Source organism: Fukomys damarensis, unplaced genomic scaffold (assembly GCF_012274545.1).
Source record: "Fukomys damarensis isolate Sample0158 unplaced genomic scaffold, DMR_v1.0_HiC HiC_scaffold_19, whole genome shotgun sequence".
Taxonomy (NCBI): Eukaryota; Metazoa; Chordata; class Mammalia; order Rodentia; family Bathyergidae; genus Fukomys; species Fukomys damarensis.
The window spans coordinates 8,306,837-8,320,798 of record NW_022900931.1 but is presented as its reverse complement, the minus strand read 5'-3'; the positions used below and the strand labels follow the sequence as shown (position 1 = coordinate 8,320,798).

The window sequence follows — 13,962 nt, the reverse complement described above, 5'->3', positions numbered from 1 at the left end:
GCCGCGCGGTGCAGCCACGATGGAAGGGGGTGCGTACGGAGCTGGCAAAGCCGGGGGCGCCTTCGACCCCCATACCCTGGTCCGACAGCCACACACTATCTTGCGTGTCGTGTCTTGGGTAAGCTCGGGCCGGCGGCCATGGTGGGGTGTGGGCGAGAGCGGCGCGCCCCAACACCGGGACACCCTGTCACCCTGACACCCCGACCTCAAGGGCGAAGCAGCCGGAGGGGAGGTGCCCTGTCCGCGGACCTGCGTGGGCCGCTCTTCTTTCCTGGACCCCAGCGAAGAGGGCCGGCTCCCAGACACCCCGTTTCCCGGGAGAACCCCCATTCGCGCGTCCCCCACCTCCATCGCCGTGACCTCCAGGCGGCGACTGTGCAGCTAACGGCTCCGGTCGCGCGCGGCTGTGGGGACATAGCCCAGGTTCAGGTGGCGGGGGCCTGATCAGGGCGTGGATCACCTCACGCCGCGGACTATCTGGTCTGTGTGGTTGAGCCCAAAGGTGGCAGAGAGGTGCAGGAGCCGGCGACCTGGCTTCCTCGGGAGCTGCATCTCCTGCGTCGCGTGACCTTGGTCTGGGAACCACCCAAGAAATGTTCTCGGGGAGCGAATAATTCCTTTCTGAGGTGGAGAGCGCCACCTCTTCTGTCGTGCCTCAGTTTCCTGACATATAGGGTGGGAGGAGCCTCCCGAGGCCCCCCTCCGACATTTCCTGAATCCGGAACAACCCTTCCCCCAGCAGGGATCTGGATGGCTGTGGGCCGGTGTTGGGGAGGCAAAGCACAGAGGCCCTCAAGGCACTGTCAGGATCTGCAGGATGCCCAGTGCATCCAGTGCGAGCCTGGTCCGCGGCTGGGACAGAGTGAGCAGAGAGGAAGGGGCCAGCATCTGGGAAAGAAAGCCTGCTGGGCTGGGGCTCCCTGGGGTTGGCTGGTGAATCCTGTCTCTGAAGGCTTGGGCAGTTCCTGGTGGGCCTGCGGCGGAAGGGTCTGGACTGGGACACTGGGCACAGACACTGTCAGGAAGCCTAGGAAGCTACACCTGCAGCCAGCTTGGTGGCTGGATGGCACAGCTTTCGGTGTGCTTTTTGTACTGTTTTTCAGCACTGGGGATTCAACTCAGGGCCTTCCCTAGACTTTTTTGTTTTTTATTTTCTATTTTAAGACAGGTTCTTGCTAAGATGTTAAGTTGCTCGGGATGGGTTTAAACTTTCTATCCTCCTGCCTCAGCCTGCCAGAGTGATTGGATCCACCAGGCAAGCTTGAGTATTTACCTCCCAGAGCAGAAAGAAACTAATCTTTCTTTTCTTTTTTTCATTTTTTTTCCTGGGGGGGGTGTCTTTCTGTTGTTGTTTTGTGTTTTGAGACAGGGTCTCACTGTGTAGTATAGGCTGGCCTTGAACTCAGCAATCCTCCTGCCTCAGCATGCCCCCACCCCCAGTGCTGGGATTACAGACATGTACTACCATGCCTGCCACCATGCCTGGCTTGAGTTACACTTTCTTTGTCTAAAAAAGTTAGATTCCCCTCCTGGGGCTGCAGGAAGGGTTACCAGGTTTAAATGCCCACCAGATGGGCAGTGCTTTGAGGGCAGAAAAGCCTGGTTTTGTTGGTGTCTGTGTCTCTGCATCCCAGGCACATGCATGAGGGCTTGTGGCCCCAAATGTGTTTATCTGTGACAGTTTCCAGCTCCTAGAGTCCCTGGAGCACCAGTTAGGGGACCTAGCTGTGTAACTGCTCAGATTTGCCAGCCTGGAGCCTCCAACCTGGGAGGGTGAAGGCACTGGGTTGTGTGAAGGCGTAGGTGTTGTCTGCCTGGGTCACTGGTGCCTGTGACGGCTTCATTTGGCAGAGCTTTATTGAGTCTGCCAGGCCCTGAGGGAAGGTGGCATGACTCAGGCACTCCCTGCTGCTCAGGGAGCCAGGTGCCCCTAAGCAGAGGCCATGAGAGTCAGGACAATTCTCCCTGCCTGGAATGGGAGAAGCTGTGTGGAGCAGGGGGAGTCCTTTTAGGCCTGGCAGGATGGGAGGCTATGCTTGTGCACATCAGGGTGAATGGAGGACATGGCAAGCAGGGAACAGAGTGCACAGACCCCACTTAGGTCCCCAAACTTACAGTAAAGGAACCGAGGCTTCCCGAGGCCAAACAACTGGTTGTGGGTAAATGAGCATAAAAGTGTCACACAAGCATTAGAACCCAGGACTCCTGTCCCCAAAGCAGGGAGAGTTCCAAATCCTGAGATTTCATGATTAGAAAAGACAGAAGGGCTGTTGAGCTGGCCCCAGCCAATGCCCGTGTCCCCGTCCCTCCCAGCCCTGCCCACACCTGCATGCCACTGCCCTTGGCCTTGGTCTGGACAGAGACACCCAATGCAGACTCCCTGACACCTTAGGAAACAGATGAAAACATATAAGCTTTTCACAAAATTTCATTAAAGCAATACCTGCTGATTACTGGAAAATATAAAAATCACATGTAGTACTCGTCTGACAACATGAACCTGCTTAATTCCACCGAGCTATGCCCTTCAAACTGGTGATGGGGCTGGGAGTGAGGCAAACAAACCAGAAAGGTAAAATTCATGTTATATGTATTTTATCATAACGGAGAAAATTGGGGATGGATCACAGGTGATACCATCAGCTAGGGAAGGCTGCAGTTAATACAGTACTATGTCTCTTCAGGTCTTGTTTAAACATTTGGAGCTCGCATGGTGGTACATGCACATAATCCCAGAACTCTGGCAGGCTGGAGCAGGAGGATCAAAAGTTTGAGCCCAAGGACCAGGGATTTAGCTCAGTGGCACTGTGCCTGCCTGGCAAGTGCAAGGTCCTGAGTTTGATCCCTGGTACTGCAAAACAACAACAACAGCAACAAAACCCCAACAAAGCAAAACAGAACAAAAACAGTTTGAGCCCAATCTGGACAACTCAGTAACTTAGTGAGACCCTGTCCCCCAAAATTTAAAAATGCTGAGGTTGTCATTCAGTGCAAAAGCTCTGGGTCCATTCACCAGTACCACACACACATACACACACACACATACACACACACTCACACACTCAATGAGCTTCATGAAGCCTGAACTCCAGGTGTAGGGTGACTAATTCACCGTGGTTTGCTGGAACTTTCCTGGCTTTAGCACTGAAAGTCCTGTATGAGCCCCTCAATCCTGGACACATTGGGATTGGTATCCTCTCTGGGCCCTGGAGGGATCCCAGCGATATGTGCACATGAACTTGTGACTTTGTAAGATTTTTACAAAAAAGATCTTTTTCTGTTTTTCAAAAAGCTGCGTGGTCTAACTAGACCTGGACCCCCTAACTCCAGGCCCTGAGCCCCAGAGCCCATTGGCCTGGCTGGCAGAAGCAGGGCCTCCCAGGCCCAGTTTGTCCTTTGACTGAGGCCATGCCAGCTCTGTGTCACTGCTTCCCTGGCTGAACTGGCTGCTGTGACCCATGTTTTGGGGGTAGATGAGGCAATGTTGGCTGGGGGCTGGGAGATTGGCCTCCACTCCTGCCTCTGTCTCCAGGCAGCAGCTGTGACCTTCAGCTAGTGTCACCTCCTCACCCCTGTTCCTTGGTCTCCCCGTCCGAACCAGGAGGCTGGCTGTTGACCCACTACACGACTGTGACCTGTTGGTAGTGATTCACTTGACCTGGAGCCAGAGGGGCTGATGAAGTTACAGAAGAGTGCACTGATTGAATGTAAAGGACCGCCTTTTATTTGGGGTTTCTGTTCTCCTTTTGTGGACTGATGACCTTTGGGGAAAGAGTAGCAGTGCTGGTTGATAAGAGGGTTTTCAAAAATCCATGTTGGGGCTGGGGATTTAGCTCAGTAGTTCCACCACCTGCCTTGCGAACATAAGGTCCTGAGTTCGATCCCCGGTACCCACTCCAAAAAAATCAATTTTGGCAAAATAAAATGATGAAATATTAGAAATTTTGTCACTGTTAGTTTTTTTTTTTTGTTTTTTTTTTTAAGACAAGATCTCACTATATAGTTGAGACTAACCTGGAACTCACTATGTAGCCCAGGCTGCTGATCTCAAACTCATAGCAATCCTACCTCAGCCTCCCAAGTGCTGGGATACAGGCGTCCGCCACCATGCCCAGCTTACTAACTGTTAGGATTTACTATTATTTTCTCTTTATTACTGTGGTGCTGAGGCCTTGCACATGTTAAGTACCCACTCGGCACTGAGCTGCATTCCCAATCTCCTGGGTTGGTCTCTTAAGGGTTCTGTGAAGGGGGCATGAATCCTTGCCCTCATCTTACAGATGACAGAAGCAAGGCTCAGCCTGGAGAGGTAGCTGCTACCAGCCCAAGGCCTGAGACTGTCAGTTCCTTATGGAACCTTGTCTGCCAGGCTCCTGTGTCCACCTTGTAGAGCTTGACAGGGCCCTGGGCAGGTGTCCTGGCCAAAGGCCTGTAGTTGTCCCATTTGGCATTTGTCACTGACCATCTCAAACTCAGGCCTTTGCACTTGCAAGGCAGACGGCAAAACCACTGAGCTAAATCCCCGGCCCTATCACTGACCATCTTGGAACCTTCTGGCCTCCCTGCCTGCGGGAGCCATCTGTCCACTCTTCCCTCTTGCCTGGGACAGGGTCAGCTGCCAAGAGGCCTGCAGGAGGTGTTGGCCTGTGAGTTTCAGGAAGGTGTCTTGGGCATTTCCGCAGGTGAGGGGCAGCAGGGGGCTTGGGGAGCATGAGAGAGCCTGGGATTTAGCATCAAAAGCAAGACCTTTGTGGAGGAACTTGGAAACCCCTCCCAGCCTCAGTTTCCTCATCTGTGACATGGGGTTGGATGCCTGGCTGGCAGTGGCCAAGTCTTTGTCACAGGTTCTGTGGTCCCCACTCTAGCTGGAAGTTGAGGCTCAGGAGGCTGGCAAGTGTCTAGGACTGCTGGTGCTGTGGCCGCTGCCTGAGGAAGGAAGTCCCCAGATATATGGGGAGGCTGCATGACCTGCTGAGCAGAGCTCTAGGCCAGCCTGAGCCTGGGAGAGAAAGAAAGACTGGGGGCGGGGGCAGGAGAGGAGGAGAAGCCCGGAGGAGGGGCGAGAGGGAGGGAGAGGCAGATGGCAGGGCGGTTGGAGGACTCAGGCTTGGCATCCAGACCGGAAGAACCAGCTGTCCAGTGGGAGGGGAGGCGAGCAGGGTGTGGGGAGCAGGTCTCGGTGAGTACCTTGTGGCAGCCCTCTGCGGCCCCGCCTGCCTGTGTGGCTCAAGTAATGTGCCAGTGCCATCTGGGTCTCACTCCCCGTCTGTCAGGGAAAGGCACAGCTGGATTGGGCTGGTGGTGCCCAACGTTCCCACCCTCAGGGAACCCCACTTGTTTTCCCAGTGACTCCAGGTGGGGGCTTTTGAATTTTTCTATTTAAAGAAATAGTGTCAGGGCCGGGATTTAGCTCAGTGCTTCCGCTGTCTGCCTCGCAAGTGCAAGGTCCCAAGTTCGATCCCCGGTACTGAAAAGAAAGCATTGTCAAGAATCACCACCAGGCCAAGCATGGTGATGCACTCCTATAATCCCTGTACTCTTGGAGGCTGAGGCAGGCGGACTGCAAGTCAAGTCCCACCTGGGGAATTTAGTGAAACCCTGCTTCAAATGAAAAATAAAACAGGTTGAAGATGTAGCTCAGCATGAAGTCCCTTTGTTCAATCCCTGTACTGCAAAATGACAACAAAACTCCACCCCATCCTCTCTGGGGGCTGCAGCAGAAGGGCCCCCAGGACCGTGTACACAAGCAGAGCAGAATGTCACTGGAAGCCTCCTGGAGTCCCTGGGGAAGGGATGCTTTCTCTTACAGGGATGGAGTTGTGCTCACTCCCCTCTGTTGGGCAGGCAGGAGCCAGAGGAAAAGGGGCCTTCGGGGACAGGGGGCCAGCTTTTTGGCAGGGACAGTTCCAAGCTGCCAGACCCAGGCTGCAACCATGCAGGCACCACTAAAAGGTGGGGCTCCCCAGGTAGCTCAGTCACAGTGAGGAGAACACAACCTGTGTCCTAAGTCTTCAGAGCCCCGAATGTCCTAAGGTCTGTGGCCTCTGTGTGAGCTGCACTGTAATCTGGCCTGTCCCCTTCCCTGCTGTCCATCACTGCTCAGGGGGACAGGTTTCCACCACACCCTGCCTTTGCTGGGGCTTTGAGTAGCCAGGCCACTGTCCTCTCGCCTGAGATAGCACTGTACCTGGGCCTCAGTCGCCTTTGTCCAGCACTGCCCCTGACTTCGGTCCTGGCCACTGTTGTGCCTACTTCCATGGCCTTTGCACACCCTGGCCTCCCCTCTCCCACAGCCGGGTCCTCACCTGCCTCAGCCACTGTCAACGCCATCCTTAGGCTCCCACACTGATGCAGACTCCTGTGCTCCTTAGCTCTGGGCCTTTGAGTCCCCAGCATCCCTAGTGTCATTCCCTGTGTCCTCACCATCCTGGGCCCCTGGTGGTCAGTTCTAAGCCATCCCCCTTTTTGGCAGCCAGGCTGCTGGATACTGTGCCTCTCCCCAGCTCCGTGCTCTGCTCTTCCCTCCCCTCTTCCAGCCTCAGCCTCAGCCTCACTCTCACCCCCAGGCCTGGCTCTTTCCCCTCGTGACAAATAGGCATTTTCCCCACCTAGGAAGACGCTGTCCCTCCAGTCCTCTGGTCCTCACAGCAGTTGTGTATGTCACTATCCCCAGGGCTCCTCCTGCCTTCCCTCGCTTTCCACAGCAGGCTGCCTCCCCTCCTCTCCATCCTGTGACCTTCACTGCAGATGTGTTAACAGCTCTCTCCGCAGCAGACAGTGAGGGCGTGTAGTGTTCTGTCTTGGAGCCAGCGAGCGCAAGACGTGGATGCACTGGCCCATGAATGCGCTGAGTGCCTGCCGGGTGTTGGTTTTGGCTGGGGAGGGTTGTTATGGCCCAGATCCAGTTAAAATATGGAGTGTGTGGGTGTGGTGGCACACTGTAATCCCAGCACTCAGGAGGCTGAGGCAGGAGGATTGCCATGAGTTTGAGCCATCCTGGACTACATAGTATAGCGTTGAGAAGACCAAAGGCAGCCAGGCTGGGGAGGATAAGGAGGCACAGCAAGGCATTGGCAAGAACTCTGGTCAGGCGACAAGCGCTGGAGGGCAGGGACTGCCTCTGTTACATCAGTGTTACCCCCGGTGCTGCACAGGGCCCAGCCTCTCCTGAGCAGAGAGAAGGAACAGTGTCAGCCCTGAGTTTCCTAGCCTGGTGGCCCTACAGAGCCTCAGTTGCTCCATCGGTAAAATGGATCCAGCAGCTGGATGTAGTGCTGCAGGCCTGCTGTAATCCCAGCACTCTAGGAGGCTGAGGCAAGAGGATCACAAGTTCAAACTCAGCCAATAGCACTTAGGGAAATCCTGTCTCAAAATACAAAAATAAATATAAAAAAAAAGGACGAGGGATGTAACTCAGTGTGAAGACCCAGGGTTCGTTCCCTAATGCTGCTTGGGCAGCATATGGTTGGCATTAGCAACTCTTTTGCCAGGTGGTGATGTCATTCCCTCCCCTACTCTTAGCTTTGGAAAGGGCAGAGGCAGCAGGGCCTGGGGTGTCAGAAGTTTTGGGGACAGGGATTGAGTGTGTCTCTCACCAAGCAGGAGATGTGGGAAGTCAAGTGAGCTCCTCTGGGCCTCAGTTTCCCCTTTCAAATGAGGCTCCAGGGCCTCATGCTTTCCTAGCCACAGGAGGGTAAGGAAGGAGACAGTCTTGGGCACATCTCAGGGCTGGCTGGACAGGTCTCTGGCCATGTCCCTACCCAGCCAAGTCCACCCCACCCCTACACTGGCACTGTGGGGCAGCCTGGGGCAGATTACTGCCTAATCCCCACCACCACCACTTCTGGGCTGCAGGGAGGAGAGGAGAGCAAGCTCCTCAGATGCCTAGTGGCTGCCTGTGGCCTCAGGTACCCCACACAGGCTTCCCCCTGCCCCTCACGTGACCTGGGTCGGGGTCTCTCATCAGGATCAGGACTGCAGCAGGACCTGGCAGGGAGGTGGGACTCTGCTCCACAGAGAACACTGCAGCCCCTTGCAGGAAGTGAGCTCCCTGTGTCAGAGGTGTGCAAGCAGAGGCACACGCCAGGGAGCCGAAGAAGGAATGCTTCGTCCCAGTCCTGTCAGACTTGCTTTCAGTGCCCTCCAGGCCCTTCCTGACCTGACCTTCCCTCAGGGTCTAGGAAAGAAGAAATTATATAAGGGTGTTGTCACAGAAGTCGACTGGTATCGGGCAGTATCTTAGCTCTGGGACTCTGGTCCGGGGTTCTCTGATGTGGCATCTTTCTGATTGAGATGTGGGTGCTGAGAAGCCGGCCAAGGGAAGACCCAGGGAAGTTAGGCATCCCTGGCAGAGTGGCCGCCAAGTGCAAAGGCCCTGGGGCAGGATGAGCCTGGGAAGGATGGAGGGGAGCATGGTGCCATTTAAGGGGAAGGCAGAGGAATGGGGTTTGCAGTCAGGAGGGGGTTTTCACGTCGGAGGTGGCTGAGCCCCAATATGAGAGGTTCCAGCAGGGGAGGACATGCTGTGACTAAGGTTTGAGGAGGCTGGCTGCTATGAGATTACACAGAATACTGTCATTGCGAGAAGAATGTGACAGTGGCCGGGGCTGGTGGGGACATGGAGTGGTTCAGAGTCATACAGGGAGGCTGAAGTGCCAGCCCCACACCAGACTGGACGGTGGTTGGGCAGCAGGACACGAGCTGGTGCATGGGTGAGGGGCGGCTTGAGGGCACCAGGAAGCCAGGAGGGGCTGCAGCAGAGAGCAGGCTCCCCCCTAGGGACACAGACCTTATCCTTAGCCAGGAGGCACTGGCTGCCCAGGGACCACTAGAGACAGGCAGGGAGTCCGGAGAGGTGGCCGGGGAGCTGTTGAGCAGGCCCCCTGGCTTGGGGACAGATCTGCAGGGCCACATAGACAGTGCTGTCCAGGCTCCAAGTGTCAGCTCTCCACAGCTCATCTGGGAAACCCAGCGTTTGTCTAGGACGTTGACAGCTAGGCCTCTGGGAAGTTCCTGGTGGAACAGTGACCTCTGTGATGCCCTGCACTGAGCCCCAGGCACAGCCCCGCTGGCTCTATCTGCTGTCTGGTCCCTCGTGGGTGCAGACAGGACTCTGGGCATCTGGAATAGGTAATGGGGGCTTCTCCAGGCCTCGCCTCCCAAAGTTTCAGACTGCTCTGTGGGGATGCAGGCAGATTCATTTTTCCCTCCGTGGGTTAGAGGACTGATGGAATGGTTTCATATGGGACGGCCCATCAGCATTGGCCCAGGGGACTGTGGACTGCCTCGGGGTCTTGTGAGGGAGGCAGACCTGTAAATAAGTCCCACCAGGAAGGTTGGAGTGGGGAGGTGGGCAGGGAAGGTGGCTGGGGGTCACCGCATCCCAACACAGTCTACAGGAGTGACAGGGATGTTTGTGCACGTCTGACAGATGAAAAAGGTGGGAACAAAGCTGGATGTGGTGGCCCATGACTGTAATCCCAGCTACTCAGGAGGCTGAGGCAGGATGATAACCCAGCCTGGGCCATTTATCAAGACCCTGTCTCAAAAAAAAAAAAAAGGAAAAGTCTGGGGATGTAGCTCAGTGCACGTTCAATCCCCTGTACAAAAAAAGAAAAAGAAAAGGAAGGAAGGGAGGGAGGGAGGAAGAAATAAAGAAAGATGGGAACAATATGGAGGCGCAGACAGCATAGTTTCTGGCCTCTGTGGCTGTGCCACTCTTCCACTCTGGGGGTTGGGGTGCTGAGTAGGGCAGGGACCTTGGAGAGCTCAGTACTGGGCTCTCTGATTCTCTGTACCTCTGAACCTAGCATCCCAAGATCCTGAACGTCTGTAACTCTGAGCTTCCTTTCTTCTGATTTGTTTTTCTAAGCACCATCTGGAAACTGTTTCTAAAAACGCTCAAGGCTGGGTTTGGAGAGGGTGGAAACTGTGGCAGAGACCTGGCCTGTTTGCCTGGTTCATTTTCTCCCATTTCCTTTAGCTCAGGGAAGGTGGCTTTTCCTGTGCCTGTCCTTCCCCTGCAGCCTCCAGTCCTCCACACTGTCACCCTCGGCCTCCCTGCTTCCCTAGCCTCTGTGCACCTGCTCCTGCCTGAGGCAGGGCCACTTGATCTGAGGATTTCCCCCAGCCAGGGTGGAATTTCCTTCTGGTTTGATTTCCAGTTCTCTAATGTCTCCTTGTGCCACTCTGCATGTCCTTCACTGTCCCTGCAGATCCGGCCTTCACAAGTCTCTCAGGGAGGCCGCCTGGCCCAGGGAACCCACACTGTATTCAGAGACTTGGGGTCACATGCTGCATCCACCCTGACAGCTGCGTGACCAGGCGGGTCCTGGACACGGTCATGAGACAGGAGGAGGAACATCGGCCTGGTGGGGTGGAAAGGCTATGTCCTGTGCATGGGGAGCTCCTGGTCAGGGTGGGGAGACAACCGCTCAGTAAAGACAAAGCAGGTCAAGTCCTGTTGGGGCCTAGGGAGATGCAGGGACCTGAGTGTGTGCTTGGAGATGTCCTGTCCCTCCTGAGACAGTTTCTTCATCTGTAGATGCTCAGGCTACCTGGGATGTGAGGTCTTCAGGAGCACACCCAGGCCCCTTTCCCATCGAACCCCGACGCTGCCTGCTCCTCACTCCTCCCCTCATTTGGGACCTTTTGGCAGATTCTGGGGCTGTGTCTTCGGCAGATGCTCAACATCCCCCCCGCCTTCTTCCCATCCCTGCTGCCTGTGCCAGTCCCAAGTCCTCACCTTCGTGGCCTGGACACTGTTGGAGTTCCTGGGGGTCTTCTTTCCGGGCTGCTTGGGTGATTCTGTCCATACCTAAGTCAGATCAGGCCATTCAACTGGTTGCTCTAAAGTATGCTGCGCTCCTGAACTCACCCTGACCTTCACGGCCCTGGAAACCAGCTTCTGCCTCCCTCAGCAACCTCACTTCCTAGGTGTCACCCCCTCACTCCCTCTGCTCCAGCCACACTGGCCTCTGTCTGCTTCTCAACGCACTGAGCTTATTGCACCCCAGGGCCTTTGTACTTGTTCCTCACTGTAGCTGAGCATCTGCTCAAAGGCCACTGTGTCAGAGGCCCTGGGGGCCATCCAGCCTGTTTCCTCTTGACTTCTGTACACTAAAGCCACAGTCCTCACCCCAGTCCCATGGCCCTGTCCCTGTCATTGCTCCACCACCCACCTCCCCACCCACCATGTGAGGCCTCTTCCCACCTCTAGGCATCATGCTTTGGTTCCTGAGCCAGAACTCACCTCCCCTAGCCAAGCAGGGCTGGCTCCCTCCCTGCTTACCACTGCCCCCTCTGCTGGCTCAGCAGGGTCCCCCTGTGTCCCTTGCCTTGCAAGGCCTCCCTAGAGCCTCAGGGTGGCACCAGCTCCCATGCTGTCACCTCCCCTGACCAGTGTGGCAGCCAGGGATCAGGAGGTTAAATCACACACCCAGGTCACCTGAACAGACTCCACAGGAGGGCATCAGGAACCCGGCTAGCCTCTGTGCTTCTCCTGGCACAGTGCTGGGCACCGAGACTCCTGTGGCCAGGGGTGAGAGACCACAGCCGGCATCTGCTGGTGCTACCGAGAGTGTGTGGCCTGCGCAGTCCCTTGGGATGTGGTGACCTTGCTCCTCACCCTCCTGGGGACACACCATCTCTGGCACTTTCCTCCTGGCCTCTCCAAGGACTTTCTGCTTTGTCTCCCAAGAGGGCCCAATCTTCTGTTTTGTTTTTGTTTTTGTTTTGAGACAAGGTCTCACCGTGCAGTCCAGGCTGGCCTCGAACTTGCTTTGGGAAGGGATCCCCTCTTGCTCCCACCTCTCAGTCCAGGAGCAGGTGACTGTTTGGAAGTGTTGCTCAGGAGCGGCCTTCTGGTATTGATCCTTCTTTTCTGGGGCCTCTGGAAAAGGAGAGGCCCCTAATGAAGCTCCTACTAGGCAGGCCTCTTGGCTGGGCTAGAGCTCAGGGTGGAACATGTGCATGGTGTGTATGAGGCCCTGGGTTTATCACACACATTTAGATTAATTCTCCTCTGAGGAGAGCCATGTGCAGCTTCATTTTTAAGGGAGGATGGGACAAAATAAAATTTATTTTAAAAAAAAGCCTTTTCTATTGTGCTGGTTTGGTGGCATCTAGTGGCATGGACTGGGCCTCGAAACCTGACCTGGCAGTTTTCTGGTAGGAACTTGGGACTCGTGATTCCCCAAGTTCAAATTCGCAGTGCACAGGGGCTGAATGGTGGTTGGCCCAGGCAGGTGCAGGGGCGGCCTCTGCCTGCCGGTGTCCAGAGCCTGTCTGGCCTGCCTGAGTATGAAGTCCCTTTGACAGTGACTCTCAAGTCCTGGCTTTGTGTCACTCCCCTCCCGTGCCCCTGAGCACCAGACTGGACTTGAGTCTCAATTGGTCACACTTGTGCTGCGCTCCCGTCTTTGGCAATGCTGGTCCTGCATCTCTGGCTGTGCCACCCTCTCTTGACCTGAGGCGGAGCGTCAGTTTGGCCAGTGGAAAGGAGACCTGGCTCCAGCCTAGGCTGTGCTGTCAACATCAGAGTCACATTTACTCTGAGTCTCCGTTCCCTTCAGTGTCCACTGGGAACCCTACAAATTGCCTTCCTGGCTCTGTGGGCTGAGGGGAGGGTGCAGAGCCTGCAGAAATGCTCCCTGGCTAGTCCAGGATGCAACCTCAGAACCCTCTTCCCCTTTTATTAAGTTGTGGCCAACTTTGCCTGCTATACAAGTCACCTTTCGGAAGTTTGTAATTCAACAGTGTTTAGTGCATTCACAGTGCCGTGCAGCCACCTCCTTTCTGTGGCTGAGACCCTTTCGTCAGCATAAAAACAGCCTGTGCTCTTCGGGCGATTGCTCCCACCCCCCACCCCCCTACCCACTAGCCTGCTTTCTCTCTATTTTGGCCACCCATGAACACAGCACAGATAAGCAACTACACAGCCCATGATCTCTTTTGTCTGGCTTCTTTTTGAGGTGCTAGGGCCAAACCAAGCTCCTCGTACATGCTAGGCACACGCTGGACTGGAGCGCCACCCCAGCACTTTGTGCCTGCCTTCTACTGCAGGGTTTCCTTTCACTTGGTCTGGCGTCCGTCTTCCTGTATCAGTGCTCCATTCTTTTTTTTTGGTACCGGGGATCGAACTTGGGTCCTTGCGCTTGCAAGGCAGGCGGCGGAACCGCTGAGTTAAATCCCTGGCCTTCTCCATTCTTTTTTTATGGCTGAATAATAATCTTTGAGTGGAGGAGCCACAATTTCTTTCTCCATTTTTCCTGGTGCCCATTTGGGTCCAAATCCTCCTTTTGGACTCAGTGTCCTGAACCAGTAGTCTCCAAACTTTGGTTCCAAAATTTGCCCTCCTTTCAAGAAAGATGTTCATCAGTCTTCCCATGAAATGTAGATCTGTTTGTTTTATATGCATTAGTACTGCACTCATATGTCCTGGACAAGATAAAATCTGGGTCAAGTATAGTCGTGCATTGCTTAGCAGTGGGAACACAGCCTGAGCACGCCATAGGCCACTCTGTCACTATGCAGATGTCAGAGTTGCTCACACAAACCAGGGCAACACGCCAGTCTCATGGGTCCACCATCATCGCTGTCCATCGCTGACCAGAGCATCACAGTGGCACGTGACTGTCTAGACATCGGCAGTAGATAAGGTTAGGAAATGACGCTGACGGCGCTGCTCACGTCCTCTCCCCGCACCCGCAGTCCTCCTGGGTGGCCACTGTGGTGGAAAGCGTACCCGGCTCATCCTAATTTTAGTAGAGAAAATGGAAAGTGAAGATGGGTAGATATGGGCTATAGCTGTCTCTTCCTGCCTCCACCTCCAGCTTGTCACAGGGCTGACATTTCTTGAGCATGTGTCCCTTGGCTCAGGGACTCCTGTCGCAGGGGGAAGATCTGAATGAGCCTGCAGGATTGTGACTACTGTGACTTTTTTTTTTTTTTTTTTTTTTTTTT

At 55.0% G+C, this 13,962-nt stretch overlaps 1 protein-coding gene across 3 annotated transcripts in view; it reads left to right on the top strand.

Annotated features, from left to right (window-relative positions):
- The first annotated feature begins 6 nt into the window (after positions 1 to 6).
- Syngr1 (synaptogyrin 1) overlaps positions 7 to 13,962 on the top strand; it is a 17,436-nt gene continuing 3,480 nt past the window's right edge. For all 3 annotated transcript variants that reach the window (XM_010612727.1, XM_010612709.1, XM_010612718.1), the window contains exon 1: positions 7 to 118. In XM_010612727.1, the coding sequence (XP_010611029.1) occupies positions 20 to 118 (99 nt within the window). In that variant the 5' untranslated portion in view covers positions 7 to 19. The remainder of the gene's footprint in view (positions 119 to 13,962) is intronic.